Here is a 17,065-nt window from a genome sequence, read left to right on the forward strand (position 1 = left end):
TGTGTTTCTTACCTACATCCCCCCTAGTTGTGTTTCTCACCTACATCCCCCCTAGTTGTGTTTCTCACCTACATCCCCCCTAGTTGTGTTTCTCACCTACATCCCCCCTAGTTGTGTTTCTCACCTACATCCCCCCTAGTTGTGTTTCTCACCTACATTCCTCCTAGTTGTGTTTCTCACCTACATCCCCCCTAGTTGTGTTTCTCACCTACATCCCCCCTAGTTGTGTTTCTCACCTACATCCCCCCTAGTTGTGTTTCTCACCTACATCCCCCCTAGTTGTGTTTCTCACCTACATCCCCCCTAGTTGTTTTAAGAACCAAATTAGAAGTAGGGCACATTCTGTAATAGTGGGCTTCCCTTTTACCAACTAATGGGAAATTGTGTGTGTGTGTATATGTATATATATATATATATATATATGTATATATATATATATATATATACACTGCTCAAAAAAAATAAAGGGAACACTAAAATAACACATCCTAGATCTGAATGAATGAAATATTCTTATTAAATACTTTGTTCTTTACATAGTTGAATGTGCTGACAACAAAATCACACAAAAATCATCAATGGAAATCAAATTTATTAACCCATGGAGGTCTGGATTTGGAATCACACTCAAAATGAAAGTGGAAAAACACACTACAGGCTGATCCAACTTTGATGTAATGTCCTTAAAACAAGTCAAAATGAGGCTCAGTAGTGTGTGTGGCCTCCACGTGCCTGTATGACCTCCCTACAATGCCGGGGCATGCTCCTGATGAGGTGGCGGATGGTCTCCTGAGGAATCTCCTCCCAGACCTGGACTAAAGCATCCACCAACTCCTGGACAGTCTGTGGTGCAACGTGGCGTTGGTGGATGAAGCGAGACATGATGTCCCAGATGTGCTCAATTGGATTCAGGTCTGGGGAACGGGCGGGCTAGTCCATAGCATCAATGCCTTCGTCTTGCAGGAACTGCTGACACACTCCAGCCACATGAGGTCTTGCATTAGGAGGAACCCAGGGCCAACGGCACCAGCATATGGTCTCACAAGGGGTCTGAGGATCTCATCTCGGTACCTAATGGCAGTCAGGCTACCTCTGGCGAGCACATGGAGGGCTGTGCGGCCTCCCAAAGAAATGCCTCCCCACACCATTACTGACCCACTGCCAAACCGAAGTTGCTGGAGGATGTTGCAGGCAGCAGAACGTTCTCCTTGGCGTCTCCAGACTCTGTCACGTCTGTCACATGTGCTCAGTGAGACCCTGCTTTCATCTGTGAAGAGCACAGGGCGCCAGTGGAGAATTTGCCAATCTTGGTGTTCTCTGGCAAATGCCAAACGCCCTGCACGGTGTTGGGCTGTAAGCACAACCCCCACCTGTGGACGTCGGGCCCTCATACCACCCTCATGGAGTCTGTTTCTGATCGTTTGAGTAGACACATGCACATTTGTGGCTTGTTGGAGGTCATTTTGCAGGGCTCTGGCAGTGCTCCTCCTGTTCCTCCTTGCACAAAGGCGGAGGTAGCGGTCCTGCTGCTGGGTTGTTGACCTCCTACGGCCTCCTCCACATCTCCTGATGTACTGGCCTGTCTCCTGGTAGCGCCTCCATGCTCTGGACACAGCAAACCTTCTTGCCACAGCTCGCATTGATGTGCCATCCTGGATGAGCTGCACTACCTGAGCCACTTGTGTGGGTTGTAGACTCCGTCTCATGCTACCACTAGAGTGAAAGCACCGGCAGCTTTCAAAAGTGACCAAAACATCAGCCAGAAAGCATAGGAGCTGAGAAGTGGTCTGTGGTCACCACCTGCAGAACAACTCCTTTATTGGGGGTGTCTTGCTAATTGCCTATAATTTCCACCTGTTGTCTATTCCATTTGCACAACAGCATGTGAAATTGATTGTCAATCAGTGTTGCTTCCTAAGTGGACAGTTTGATTTCACAGAAGTGTGATTGACTTGGCGTTACATTGTGTTGTTTAAGTGTTCCCTTTATTTTTTTGAGCAGTGTATATATATATATATATATACATATATATATATATACACAAATAAGAAATAATTAGGCACTCTATATGTATATAAGTTTGGCGGTGCCATCCCAATGTGATATACAAGCTAGGGATCCCTAGGGAATGATTACTGTATTCCCCCTTCCACAAACAGGAACCAGGCGGCACTCACCGGATTTTGCAAACAGATCAAAGTGTATTTAAAAAAAGTGCCTAGTTAAATCCAACGTTTCAACGCCGCATGGGGTGTTTTTATCAAGGTGATATGCTGTCAAAAAAAACCAAGGTTTACAAGCTTACCTTATGTAGGTGCTGTTTAAAAGATTCACAGACATTGGCTACCGGGAGCAAGCGGTAGGCGGGACTTTTGGGCGGCTGTGTACCAGGGGACATACTTAATGATGTCACTCGGTTGCCAAGCAACCACTGGAGCCCTAATCTCCGTATCTGCAAGAAACGGATTAGCCAGGGAGTGGAATAGAAATTAATAAAGAACAAACTGCATAGTGCAATAAGCGGTGCAGTAAATTGTACAGTAATTGAATGTAATATAATAAAATAAAGCATTTTGTAGTTTGTTTTGAAACTTTTTTTTGAAGCTGTTCAGAATAATTTTCAAGGTTAAAGCATTTTTGCAGATCTGTATTTGCTGTAGTATATGGCTGAAATGTCATGAAGCTTTATATTTTAAATGGGATCTGGTCTTTAGGTCGACAGTAAGTAGGTCGACACTGTCTAGGTCGACAGTAAGTAGGTTGACATGGACTCTATGTCGACAGGGACTCTAGGCTGACATGTTCTAGGTCGACATGACAAAAGGTCGACATGAGTTTTTCACAATTTTTTTCCCATTTTTAAAAAAACTTTTCATACTTTACGATCCACGTGGACTACAACTGGAAGTGAGTCATGCGAGGGGACGCGGTGCACTAATTGGGGTTCCCGGTCACTGTACGGAGAAAATGACACCAAAAAATGGTAAAAAAACTCAGGTCGACCTTTCCTTATGTCGACCTAGAAACCATTTCAACCAACTTACTGTCGACCAATAGTGGTCGACCTAGACACTGTCTACCTAACATAACAAACCCATTTTAAGTATAAATAATTAGTATAGTTTAATGTATTTTCTTTTAAATTAATAATTGAAAAAGGGAACAAGCTCATAGGAAATAATGTGATCTATTTTTCCAGTGGTTACCAGGTAGGAATAAATACTTCACAATCACCAGAATAAAACATCTATGGGTGAACAAGCTCTGGAGCAGTGATGAAAAATAGACCACCCTCCTAACTTGTTTGCTATAGCTTTTAACCAGTGGTGGATTTTACCAAGGGGCTGCAGGACTGCAGCTTCTCCCAGAAAAATCCACCTCCCGCAGGGACTACCTAGCAGTGGCAGTGACTTCCCGTTGCAAGTGCTCCCTGCTAGTCATAGCTGGACAGGCAGTCCCATGGGGATGTGCTTTTCCCCCTGGGACTGCTAGTCCAGACTGTGACAGGAGAGAGTGCATCCCAGCAGCCCCTACCAGCTTGTTGGGGCTGCAGCCAATCCAGTCCATAGAAACCGATTGGCCTGCTAATTTGTGCGCAAAATCGATATCCTGCACATGCGCATAATTACAGACACCCCAGCCATCCAAAGCAGCTGCTGCTTTTAACACTTGTTTATCTTACATTAAAGTGTCTGCTAATATTCTATTACCAATAAGAGTCTATTTTTTTTGTATTGGATTAACTAGTTGTTGAGAATAAGGACAAAGTGCAGCTCTTATGAACTTTAGCTAAGCACCCATGTAGTACCTGAAGTGTATCATGTTTCGTGTCACTGTTATAAACAGGTATGTAATAATTAAGTCGACATTCATGGTTAAAATGGTGACATCATAAATTTTGACATTAGCATTAGGGTTGGGCTTAGGTTTAGGGGTTGGGGTTAGTGGTTCAGGTTAGGATTAAGTTTAGACTTGCCTTAAGCAGACAGTATTAAAATTCTTACCATATTTCAGCAGTGTCGATATCGTGGACATGTCAACATACTCACTGTCATCATTTTCATATCAGCATTATAAAGAGGCATTATCAGAGCAAAAAATGTATTTCTCTTACGTCCTAGAGGATGCTGGGGACTCCAAAAGGACCATGGAGTATAGACGGGATCCGCAGGAGACATGGGCACACTATAAGACTTTGAATGGGTGTGAATTGTCTCCTTCCTCTATGCCCCTCCTCCATACCTCAGTTAGATTCTGTGCCCAGAGAGACTGGACACACACTAGGGGAGCTCTCCTGAGTTTCTCTGAAAAGACTTTATGTTAGGTTTTTTATTTTCAGGGAGACCTGCTGGCTACAGGCTCCCTGCTTCGTGGGAGTGAGGGGAGAGAAGCAGACCTACTTCTTCTGAGTTCAAAGGCTCTGCTTCTTAGGCTACTGGACACAATTAGCTCCAGAGGGTTCGATCACTTGGTGCGCCTAGCTGCTTGTTCCCGGAGCCGCGCCGTCAACCCCCTCACAGAAGCCAGAAGAAAGAAGCCGGGTGAGTATAGAGAAGATCAGAAGACTTCAGTGACGGCAGAAGGCTTAAGTAATGAGGTACCGCGCAGCGGTCGCGCTGCACGCCATGCTCCCACACACACTTCAGCGGCCCTGGGCAGCATGATTACTGGAGTAAAAAACTGGCCAAAATATATATATATTATAAGTGCCTAGGCACTAAATATAGCCCCCGCCAGTATAAATATTCAAATTTTGAGCGGGACTACAGTGTGGCGGTGAGTGGGCGTGGCTTAGCCCTCACAGCTTACCAGCGCCATTCTCTCTTCACAGGCTGCAGAAACGCTGGCCCGGACCTCCACTCTCCTGCACAAGTAACAGGGAGCAAAACGGGTGGGGGGGGGGGCACAGTAATTTGATGCTATTAACCCTTTAATATAACAGCACAGACATCTGAGGCAGTGTGTATTTGCTCTCAATACTGGAATAGGCGCTGGGGTGTGAGCTGGTAAACTCCCTCTGTGTTTCTCTAACAGGCTTTCCTGTAGGTCTGTCCCCTATAGCCAGTGTATTTGTGCATGTCGATATGTGTGTGTCGACATGTCGGAGGCTGAGTGTTCTTCCCCGGAAGAAATTGCAGTGGACGCAGATAAGGAGCTGGGAGTGACTCTGTCGGCACCGCCGACTGCTGATTGGGTGAATATGTTGAGTACATTGAATGCAAATGTGGCGTTATTGACTAAAAGACTGGATAAATCTGATTCTCAGACGCAAGCGTGGAGAAAATCCATGGAGGACGCCTTGTCTCAGGTACAGGCCCCCTCAGGGTCACAAAAGCGTTCATTTACCCAGATGGTGGATAGTGATACCAACACGGACTCTGATTCCAGTGTCGACTATAGTGAGGCCAGTTTACATCCAAAATTGGTTAAGAGTATTCAGTACATGATAGTGGCAATTAAAGATGTTTTACATATTTCTGAAGTACCTGCTGTTCCAGATACAAGGGTTTGTTTGTATAAGGGAAAAAAGCCTGAGGTGACGTTTCCCCCCTCTCATGAGCTGAACGCTCTTTGTGAAAAAGCTTGGGAATCTCCTGACAAAAGGTGGCAGATTCCCAAGAGAATTCTAATGGCATATCCTTTCCCCTCTGACGACAGGGAAAAGTGGGAGTCATCTCCCAACGTGGACAAGGCTCTGTCATGGCTGTCCAAGAAGGTGGCGTTTCCGTCTCCTGACACTGCTGCCCTAAAGGACCCTGCAGATCGTAAGCAGGAAACGACCTTAAAGGCCATTTATGTCACTACGGGTGCGCTGCTCAGACCTGCCGTGGCGTCGGCATGGGTGAGTAGTGCTATTGGTAAGTGGGCAGATAATTTGGCCTCTGACATGGATACCCTGGATAGGGATAACATTCTTTTGACTCTCGGTTATATCAGGGACGCTGCAGCTTACCTAAAGGATGCGGCGAGGGATATTGGCCTCTTGGGTTCAAGGGCCAATGCCATGGCAGTCTCGGCAGGAGAGCGCTGTGGATTCATCAATGGAATGCTGATGCCGACTCTAAGAAAGCTATGGAAGCTCTCCCTTATAAAGGTAGTGTCTTGTTTGGTGACGGCCTCGCTGACCTGGTGTCTACGGCTACAGCGGGTAAGTCATCCTTTCTTCCTTATGTTCCTGCACAACAGAAAAAGACGCCCCATTATCAGATGCAGTCCTTTCCGCCTAGTAAATACAAAAAAAGAAGAGGGTCGTCCTTCCTTACCTCTAAAGGTAGAGGAAGGGGAAAAAGGTTGCCTGCTGTGCCAGGCTCCCAGGACCAGAGGTCCTCCCCGGCTTCTGCCAAGTCCACCGCATGACGCTGGGGCTCCTCTACGGGAGTCCGTACCGGTGGGGGTGCGTCTCCGAATCTTCAGTCAGGTCTGGTTTCACTCGGGCCTGGATCCTTGGGTGATAGACATAATGTCCCAAGGGTACAAACTGGAGTTTCAGGAGGTGCCCCCCCACACTGATTTTTCAAATCAGCCTTGCCAGTTTCTATCCCAGAAAGGGAAGTAGTGAGTGCTGCAATACAAAAGCTGTGTCAACAGCGTGTCATTGTCACGGTACCCCCGTCTCAACGGGGAGAAGGGTTTTATTCGAGCCTCTTTGTCGTACCGAAGCCGGATGGCTGGGTCAGACCGATCCTGAACCTGAAATCCCTCAATCTGTATTTGAAAACTTTCAAGTTCAAGATGGAATCTCTTCGAGCAGTGATCTCCAGTCTGGAAGGGGGGGATTTTATGGCGTCAGTCGACATAAAAGATGCCTACTTACATGTCCCAATATATCCTCCACATCAAGCTTTCCTGAGGTTTGCGGTTCAGGATTGTCATTACCAATTTCAGACGTTGCCGTTTGGTCTTTCCACGGCCCGAGGGTCTTCACCAAAGTAATGGCGGAAATGATGGTACTCCTACGCAAGCAGGGGGTTACAATTATCCCGTACTTGGTCGATCTCCTGATTAAGGCGAGATCAAAGGAGCAGTTGCTAAGAAACGTGGCACTCTCCCTGACAGTTCTGCAACAACATGGTTGGATTCTAAATTTGCCAAAGTCACAGTTGATTCCGACAACTCGGCTGTCTTTCTTGGGCATGATCCTGGACACGGAACTGCAGAGAGTGTTTCTCCCAGCGGAAAAAGCTCTGGAAATCCAGACCATGGTCAAGGAGATCCGGAAACCGGCAAGAGTATCGATTCATCAATGCACTCGGGTGCTGGGGAAGATGGTTGCAGCTTACGAAGCCATTCCGCTTGGCAGGTTTCATGCCCGGGTATTTCAGTGGGACCTGTTGGACAAGTGGTCCGGGTCTCACCTGCACATGCACCGGAAAATAAGTCTATCTTCCAGGACCAGAATATCTCTCCTGTGGTGGCTTCAAAGTTCTCACCTCCTAGAGGGACGCAGGTTCGGGATCCAGGATTGGGTCCTGGTGACCACGGATGCAAGTCTCGGAGGCTGGGAAGCGGTCACACAAGGAAAAAATTTCCAGGGAAAATGGTCAAGCCAGGAAGCTTGTTTGCACATAAACGTTCTGGAATTAAGAGCCATCTACAACGGCCTTCTGCAAGCGGAACACTTTCTTCCAGGTCTACCTGTCCTGATTCAGTCGGACAATGCAACAGTGGTGGCGTACATAAACCGCCAGGGCAGAACAAAGAGCAGAACGGAGATGGCGGAGGCCACAAAGGTTCTCCGCTGGGCGGAAAAGCATGTAAGCGCTCTGTCAGCGGTCTTCCTTCCGGGCGTGGACAACTGGGAAGCAGACTTCCTCAGCAGACACGATCTCCATCCAGGAGAGTGGGGTCTTCATCAAGAGGTCTTTGCAGAAGTGACAAGTCATTGGGGAATTTCTCAAATAGACATGATGGCGTCTCGCCTCAACAAGAAGCTTCAGAGATATTGTTCCAGGTCAAGGGACCCTCAAGCCAGTGCAGTGGACGCCCTGGTCACTCCGTAGGTGTTTCAGTCGGTATATGTGTTCCCTCCACTTCCTCTCATTCCAAAAGTGTTGAGGATCATAAGAAGAACAAGGGTTCAGGCGGTACTCATTGTTCCAGATTGGCCACGGAGGGCCTGGTATCCGGATCTTCAGGAATTGCTCATAGAAGATCCCTGGCCTGTTCCTCTCAGAGAGGATCTGTTACTGCAGGGGCCATGCGTCTTTCAGGACTTACCGCGGTTGCGTTTGATGGCGTTGAAGTTGAACGCCAAATCCTAGCTCGAAAGGGTATACCCGGGGAAGTCATCCCCACTCTCCTTAAGGCTAGAAAGGAGGTCACGGCGAAGCATTATCACCGTATTTGGAGAAAGTATGTGTCTTGGTGTGAAGCCAAGAGGGCTCCTACGGAGGAGTTTCAGCTGGGTAGTTTCCTCCATTTTTTGCAGGCAGGCGTGGATGCAGGCCTGAAACTAAGTTCCATTAAAGTGCAGATTTCGGCTTTATCTATTTTCTTTCAAAAAGAATTGGCCGCCCTTCCAGAGGTTCATACTTTCGTGAAGGGAGTGCTGCACATCCATCCTCCGTTTGTGCCACCCGTGGTACCGTGGGACCTTGACGTGGTGTTGCAATTTCTTATGTCTCACTGGTTTGCACCTTTGCGAAAGGTTGAGTTGAAATTTCTCACTTGGAAAGTGGTCATGCTTTTGGTCCTGGCGTTCGCAAGACGGGTGTCGGAATTGGCGGCTTTGTCTCACAAGAGCCCCTATTTGATTTTCCATGTGGATAGAGCGGAATTGAGAACTCGTCAACAATTTCTGCCGAAGGTGGTTTCTTCGTTTCACATAAACCAAACTATTGTGGTGCCTGTGGCTACGGATGCCTTGGCAGTGTCAAAATCTCTCGATGTAGTTAGAGCTTTGAAAATTTATGTCGCCAGAACGGCTCAAATTAGGCAATCAGAGGCTCTGTTTGTCCTATATGCTCCCAACAAAATTGGGGCACCTGCTTCCAAGCAAACTATTGCACGCTGGATCTGTAATATGATTCGGCATGCTCATTCTACGGCTGGATTACCGTTGCCGAAGTCAGTGAAAGCCCATTCTACCAGGAAGGTGGGCTCATCTTGGGCGGCTGCCCGAGGAGTCTCGGCGCTTCAACTTTGCCGAGCAGCTAGGTGGTCGGGTTCAAACACTTTTGCTAAGTTCTACAAGTTTGATACCCTGGCTGATGAGGACCTCATGTTTGCTCAATCGGTACTGCAGAGTCGTCCGCACTCTCCCGCCCGGTCTGGAGCTTTGGTGTAGACCCCATGGTCCTTTTGGAGTCCCCAGCATCCTCTAGGACGTAAGAGAAAATAGGATTTTAATACCTACCGGTAAATACTTTTCTCCTAGTCTGTAGAGGATGCTGGGCGCCCATCCCAGTGCGGACGGTTTTTGGCAGTTGTACTGATAGTTATTACTCTTGTTACACAAAGGTTGTGTATCGGTTATGTTCAGCTTGTTGCTGTTTTTAGTTCAGGCTGTTAACTGGTATTGCTTACAAGCCATGTTGTACGGCGTGTTGTGGTGTGAGCTGGTGTATTTCTCACCATTGGTTAACAAAAATCCTTTTCCTCGAAATATCCGTCTCCCTGGGCACAGTTCCTATAACTGAGGTCTGGAGGAGGGGCATAGAGGGAGGAGCCAGTTCACACCCATTCAAAGTCTTATAGTGTGCCCATGTCTCCTTCGGATCCCGTCTATACCCCATGGTCCTTTTGGAGTCCCCAGCATCCTCTACGGACTAGGAGAAAAGGATTTACCCGTAGGTATTAAAATCCTATTTTTCCCCACCCTCAATATTGCCACTGTTTTTCACGCAGTGCTACTAGTGCTACTTTTGAACAGCTGGACTATTGTATCATCTTTACTACCCGCAGACCAATAAGCTTCATACGTTTCATTAGCAAAAAAAATGCATTTTTTTCATAATTATTATTTTTAATTTTTTTGTCTTGAAAACAGGTTTTGGTTTTCTACCATTATCCCATATGGAATGAGTACCCATTCTTGTGGGCAGGAAATAAAATGCCAGCCCCTTGGGCCAACACAACCAATGTACACAAGTTGATTCAGTTTCTTGAGACAACACTTGGAGAACGCTCTAAGCGGGGGACGTTTCATGTATCACAAGCCATTCTCACGCCTCGAGTAAAAACCATTGTAAGAGGGCTGAAATCTGGATTAAAGAACACACTCGTCCACAGGTAAGTTCAGGCTGACTTTGGCAAATGATATTAGTACGCTAACATACCAAAACTAAAACTGAATTATACATAAATTATACACATTTTGTCATTCTTATTTCTTCCACCTATGATCATGTCCCTGGGTCACCATAGAAATAGTCCAGTGAACAATACTAAATTCCCCAGTCCACAAGGTCCATATAAAGTTTCCAGGGGTGCAGAGGTTGTAGTAGGTACATGTTACAAAGTAACGAGGACTGTCAGAGATGCAGCCACACTCCCAACATGTCATGGTCATGCCCCCTTCAGCACCACATTGCTTCAAAGGGTCCAGAATTCGCAATGTAGTCAGGTCCCACCTATACCAGGGTGCAGAATTTGGCAAGAGAAAAATAGTTGATTCCATACATGGTAAAGATAAATATACAATACAAAGGTATATAAACTGACACTTGAAAAACAAAAAAAAAAAAATATATATATATATATATATATACTGTAAGTATATATGTATAGATATATGTATATATGTATATATATATATATATATATATATATATATACACACATATACATACAGTGCATCCGGAAAGTATTCACAGCGCTTCACTTTTTCCACATTTTGTTATGTTACAGCCTTATTCCAAGATGGAATAAATTTATTTTTATCCTCAAAATTCTACACACAATACCCCATAACGACGTGAAAAAGGTTTTTTGGAGATTTTTGCAAATTTCTTAATAATAAAGAACTAAGAAATCACATGTACATGAGTATTGACAGCCTTTGCCATGAAGCTCAAAATTGAGCTCAGGTGTATCCTGTTTCCACTGATCATCCTTGAGATGTCCCTACAGCTTAATTGTCCACCTGTGGTAAATTCAGTTGACTGGACATGATTTGTCCCGAGGCACAAATCTGGGGAAGGGTACAGAAAAATATCTGCTGCTTTGAAGTACCCAGTGAGCACAGTGGCCTCCATAATCCGTAAATGGAAGAAGTTTGGAGCCACCAGGACTCTTCCTAGAGCTGGCCGGCCACCTAAACTGAGCAAATCAGGGGAGATGGGCCCTAGTCAGGGAGGTGACCCAAGAACCCGATGGTCACTCTGTCAGAGCAACAGCATTCCTCTGTGGAGAGAGGAGAACCTTCCAGAAGGACAACCATCTCTGCAGCTATCCACCAATCAGGCCTAATACCTTTATCAGTTATGAAGATTTTGAGTGAGTGTGCCAACCTATCTTTGGTATATATATATATATATATATATATATATATATATATATATATATATAGGTTGGCACACTCACTCATAATCTTCATAACTGCCTGGTGTACTCACCCAATGCTCCTTAAATGACAGTGTCCACCATACAGTTGCATTTGAAATAAGGTGCACTCACCAGGAACTTCTCATCGTCGTAAGCAAAGCAGTGTTTATTGCTCACAAGTCACCACATAAAGTCAACATTTCGGTCATCAAACGTGAACTTCCTCAAGACACAGCCACAGACCAGAAAAAAGGAACAGAGACATATATATATATATATATATATATAGAGAGAGAGAGAGAGAGCGCTAGTGACTGAGTACAGGATGGATAAGAACATGTCATTTCAGGTTTTGGCCAGTGAAAACATTTTATTGTCTGCTAATAAGCTTCATTTGAAATGATGAACAATAATATAATAATTTTATATTGACATTTTCTTTCTAGGAATCTTCCAATGATACTGAGTTGGGTGAAGATGCAGAAGCCAGGAGCTATGGGGGTTAACATCATCACGTCAGATTTTGTGGAACTGGTTGACTTTGCAGAAACAGTTATTGGACTAAACTATCTGCTACTAAGAAGCAAAAAAGACAAAGACAGAAGCTAAAATTTCTAATTTGAATCCTATATCATCATTTACTTGCCATGGGATAGGGAGTACATAGGTCGGACTACAATGCTTCTTAAAATAACTTATCACTGACATTCCTATTTTTTTTGTATTTTTTTTTTGTATGTCTACCTCTATTTTCAGTTTGCCTAATTTATTAATAGATGAAGGGCTTCATTCTGAATCTTTAGGTTCTCAAATTCTGTTGAAGCACACGTGAAGGTGTGAGCATAAATTCTCTTGTAACAAAATCTATACATTTATTCTGTAAATGCACTAAACTGCCAGACTAAGAGGATTTGCAGAGATGAAGGCACGGTTTGTAGTGAGAAGGCACCGTTTCTCGTGATGAAGCCACGGTTTGTAGAGATGAAGGCACGGTTTGTAGGGAAGAAGGCACGGTTTGTAGAGATGAAGGAATGGTTTGTAGAGATGAAGGTACGGTTTGTAGAGATGAAGGCACGGTTTGTAGAGATGAAGGCATAGTTTATAGAGATGAAGGCACGGTTTGTAGAGAAGAAGGCACAGTTTGTAGAGATGAAGGCACAGTTTGTAGAGATGAAGGCACAGTTTGTAGAGATGAAGGCACGGTTTGTAGAGAAGAAGGCAAGGTTTGTAGAGATGAAGGCGCGGTCTGTAGAGAAGAAGGCACGGTTTGTAGAGAAGAAGGCACGGTTTGTAGAGATGAAGGCGCGGTCTGTAGAGATGAAGGCACGGTTTGTAGAGATGAAGGCGCGGTCTGTAGAGAAGAAGGCACAGTTTGTAGAGATGAAGGCACGGTTTGTAGAGATGAAGGCACGGTTTGTAGTGATGAAGGCACGGATTGTAGAGATGAAGCAGAAGGGCAACATGCATCTGCAGTGATGGGACAGCTTGTAAACGTTTTAGAATGTTATATGTTCTTCGATTCATGTGACTTAATTGTGTTTTTTATATTTATCTATCATAGAAAATGGAAGGAACCTGAACAATATATGGTGCTTAGTCATTGAGACTAGAGATGCTACATGATCCATTACATCCAAGGATAGCATCCATATGGACATAGCCTACATTTAATTGTTCGCATACTATATTCATCAAAAAAGTGAATATTGGATCAATGACTCAATAAAGAGATGAAAAAGTCAAATTAGTTCATTTCATATCATTAGCTTTATTCATTACAGAATTGTAATAGTAAACTACATGTGGTGGAAAAACTAAATAATAAATGAGGCAGTTTTATCATTAAGAAGTAGCTCTGAAATGCCTATTTTCTCTTTTTATTGAATATTACCAAATGGTGCATCAGACCTATATGTATGTGCATCTCCCCTATTCCTCCACTTGTGGAAGCAGTCAGAATGATCTCAGCATAACCTGCGATTCCGCCTACATGCCATTTGTGACTGAAATGAGTAGAACTGGGAAATACCTTTAGTTGCTCATAGTTATAGATACACGGCTGTGGAACACGCACAGTTACAGCTGTGGACCACAGACAGTGATAAAAATCACAAGACTGCATCAGTCGCCTAGCCACCACTGAGGGTGCAGGGTAATTATTTCATGTCTGCATGTATTTTGTCTGTGTATGTTTGTATGTATGTTGTATGTGTTTGTATGTTCTCTTTTCCTCACTGCCGAGTTGTGCAGAACGATGTGGAAATTATTTATTTAACAGCTATTTATATAGCACCAGCACATACTGTTGCACTCCTCCTAATACTAACTCTTTATTTTAGGTGAAACACATTTATCATCTCTCATCTCACTATGGGCCTCATTAAAAGGTGGCCGATATTCCAATTTGGTGACAAATGACCATTGGTTTTAGTTCTGTGCATGCGTCAGCTCCAGGCACAGCTTGATTGACAGGCTGTCAGCCTTTCAGGGTGGTAACGATGAGTGCTGGAGAAAATGGAGGCATATTGCCTCCATTTAGGGAGCGCTCCGAAGCCAGCAACTGCGTCTTCCAACACAGATTCACTGGCCTCTTCAGCTTATTTATAGTGGTCATTCTGTCCAATATTCCCAGCAATGTTCCCAATGTTGGTCCGATGCTGCATCCTTGGATGCAGGCAGTAGATCTGAGAAGTTTGCAGTGGGCGTCTCTTTACAAAAGCCGGTTCTTGCGGCATAAACATATGTTCTCATATCCGCTGTGACTGAAGATGCAGCAAGGATCCATCTTGGGTCCACCTCTGAATCAGGCCCTTTCTCTGCTCTATATTTATATATCTCCTCCTTTATTACTGAGGTGATACCTCAGTACATTGTTACCTAAACTTCAGCCATTTGTGTGTTATACAGTGGTCTAGAGTAAAGCCTAAATAAAACCTAGGTGGTCTGCCAGACTTGCCTTATTTGCCGGGTGCTTTGTAATCTGTACTGTCTGGGGGGGTTGTCTGCAGACATTCAGGGGTTGGTGATTTTGGTAACATTTTTTGTTTCTGTACCCTAGAAGTGTTATGTATTGAGTGGTGATTACTGTAGCTCACATTACACCATTTCTGTTTCTCATAAAACCTGGGAACAGCTTACTACATGTTTTTGGGGGTATTCCTATTAGAAACTGTATGCAGAAATCAGTCCATGCAAATGCCTCTCTTTTGGTGGTTCCAAATAAAGTTCAAATTCAGTTGTGTGTGAAATATAAGTAAAGCCCTGTCCTAATAAATTACTTACCTGGGTCAAGTATTCATTGGAAGCAGTGTACCATCTTGCGTGTGCTCATGTTGGTGATCAACTTGCTGCCAGTCTGAAAACAGCAGGAATAAGGAAAGTCTCACCTCCTCGCTCTGACATATTAATTACAACTGGGTATCCAATTACGCGCTGTGAAATATCGGGAGCGAAAAACTGGACTTTTTCCCGATTTATCACCAATATTCTTTCAATTTGGTATCCAATTAGATCGTCATAAAAAAATACTTTTTCAGACTAAAAAACACAGGTTCAGTGAAATGTGTGTTTTCGCCGCCGCAGTCCCAAATAAAGCAGCCACTTATTGGGGATTTTGCTTTGCCTGCTGGAGGCAGGTGAAATAAAATCCCTGATACAGTATGCGCGGCTTGTGCCGATTTATTGAGGCTAATAGGATAGCCCTTTTCAAAGCAATTACGGGTAATTGGATACCGCCTATGGTAATTTTTTTAGACAGCATTTGACCAATGAAAACATGTTGCCAGTAGAAGTGAGCAGGCATACCAGTAGCTGGTAAACCTTTCTTTCCCATTCAAAACATACAGAAATGATTCTTTGATTTAATCAGAAACACTTCTCTGTGCCTTTACTGAAAATAAAATCTCCTGCACAAAGGGGGTCATTCCGAGTTAATCGCACGTAGCAACTTTTTGCTGCTCATGTGATCAACCTGACGCCGCCTAAGGGGGAGTGTATTTTAGCATAGCAGGGCAGCGATCGCTTGTGCAACCCTGCTATGCTAAAAAGGTTTCACATAAAACAAGACTAGCCCTATACCTACTTACCATTTGCGACGGATCCAGTGATGCAGGTCCCGGATTTGACATCAGACATCCACCCTCAAAACGCCTGGACACGCCTGCGTTCGCTGGACCACTCCCGGAAAACGGTCAGTTGACACCCCAACACGCCTTCCTCCTTTTAATTTTCTTGCGTTCGCCGCTGCGACCGTTTTCCTCATTCCCGTCATCATTGCCTGGCGACAGCCGTCGCCGGGCAATGACACGCATGTGCAGTTCCAACCCGTTCGCCCTGCTGCGAAGAAGTGCAGCGTGCGATCGAGTCAGAATGACCCCCAAAGTCATTATAACACAGGTAAGGAATAGTCTGAGACAGACATTTGCCTACAGTAAGTACTGGATCTGATGGTTGGTAGTCGTGTTACTTTATGGACCTTGTCTCATTCAGAAAGTTCTGCATTCACATGTGATCTTTTAAAGATGATAAAATAGTTTCCTAAAATAGAGTTTCTCCACAATAAGTGGCTTTAGAAGTTTTGTGCAATTTCAGAAGATTAGACTGTACTATGTTATGGTTATTTTGTTCAAATAAAAGGTATTAGACTAAAGTCTAACAGTTGCTATAAATGTATCATTACATGGTATTTGTAGGAAAAATAGGATCGTTAGTTATTAATGTTTCCATAGTAAACAAACAGTACTATTCTATGTGCATATTTATTATATTTATCTTTGTACACTTATTGATGATGTTAATAAATGCATTTTATTTATCTTATTGTTTTCACTTATTTGTACATACAATGGCTGTAATAGACAAAGATTTTACTAAAATGTAACAACAAAGTATGTAGTAACCCGTACAAGAGAGCAACAGCTGTAGTCCAAATGTAGGGGGTTATTTAGAGATGGTGTAGATTTTGCTATCGCAACAAAATCTGCGACCATACTACTCACATGTTGGGGGCTGCCCAGCACAGGGCAATGCCGCACAGCATGTGTGGGGCCACCCCGCGATCACATCGAATAGAGGTTGACCCCTGTAGGCTGGAGTCCCGCCGCCATGTTTCCTATCGCATGAAAACAGGCGACATCATCAGCTGGCCCCAAAAACAGCCATGACTCGCCTATATTTCCTAACATTTTCATATGTCGGTTGAAACTAAGAAATTAACTGAAACAACTGTGTAGGATGCTTAAAAGTGGGTTAGGAACAGCCAAACTCTGCTACAAATGTGAGGTTGTGGAAGACAGTTTCATGTCACAGGTCATACACCATGGCAAGACTGAGCACAGCAACAAGACACAAGGTAGTTATACTGCATCAGCAAGGTCTCCCCCAGGAAAAGATTCCAAAGCAGACTGGGGTTTCAGGATGTGTTGTTCAAGCTCTTTTGAAGAAGCATAAAGAAATGAGCAACATTGAGGACCGTAGACGCAGTGGTCAGCCAAAGAAACAGACACATCATGATGACAGACACATCATGCTAACTTCCCTTCAAAATCGGAAGATGTCCAACAGAGCCATAAGCTCAGAACTA

At 44.3% G+C, this 17,065-nt stretch overlaps 2 protein-coding genes across 4 annotated transcripts in view; one reads left to right on the plus strand and one right to left on the minus strand.

The window, feature by feature from the left end:
• Positions 1–17,065, plus strand: part of PLCXD2 (phosphatidylinositol specific phospholipase C X domain containing 2) — a 187,244-nt gene that overhangs the window by 118,540 nt on the left and 51,639 nt on the right. Inside the window, exons 3-4 of one of the 2 annotated variants that reach the window (XM_063954785.1) lie at positions 9,989–10,230; positions 11,931–13,228. In XM_063954785.1, coding sequence (XP_063810855.1) covers positions 9,989–10,230; positions 11,931–12,093 — 405 coding nt within the window. In that variant the 3' untranslated portion in view covers positions 12,094–13,228. Of the gene's footprint in view, positions 1–9,988; positions 10,231–11,930; positions 13,229–17,065 lie in introns of those variants that run through there. The other variant, XM_063954787.1, reaches the window with a different exon arrangement.
• Positions 1–17,065, minus strand: part of NECTIN3 (nectin cell adhesion molecule 3) — a 408,487-nt gene that overhangs the window by 113,418 nt on the left and 278,004 nt on the right. Inside the window, exon 8 of one of the 2 annotated variants that reach the window (XM_063954783.1) lies at positions 14,400–14,839. The exons of the other annotated variant lie outside the window; for it this stretch is intronic. Within the exon in view, the coding sequence (XP_063810853.1) occupies positions 14,780–14,839 (60 nt within the window). The 3' untranslated portion in view covers positions 14,400–14,779. Of the gene's footprint in view, positions 1–14,399; positions 14,840–17,065 lie in introns of those variants that run through there. 2 annotated transcript variants of the gene reach the window in all.

This window comes from Pseudophryne corroboree, chromosome 2 (genome assembly GCF_028390025.1).
Source record: "Pseudophryne corroboree isolate aPseCor3 chromosome 2, aPseCor3.hap2, whole genome shotgun sequence".
NCBI lineage: Eukaryota > Metazoa > Chordata > Amphibia > Anura > Myobatrachidae > Pseudophryne > Pseudophryne corroboree.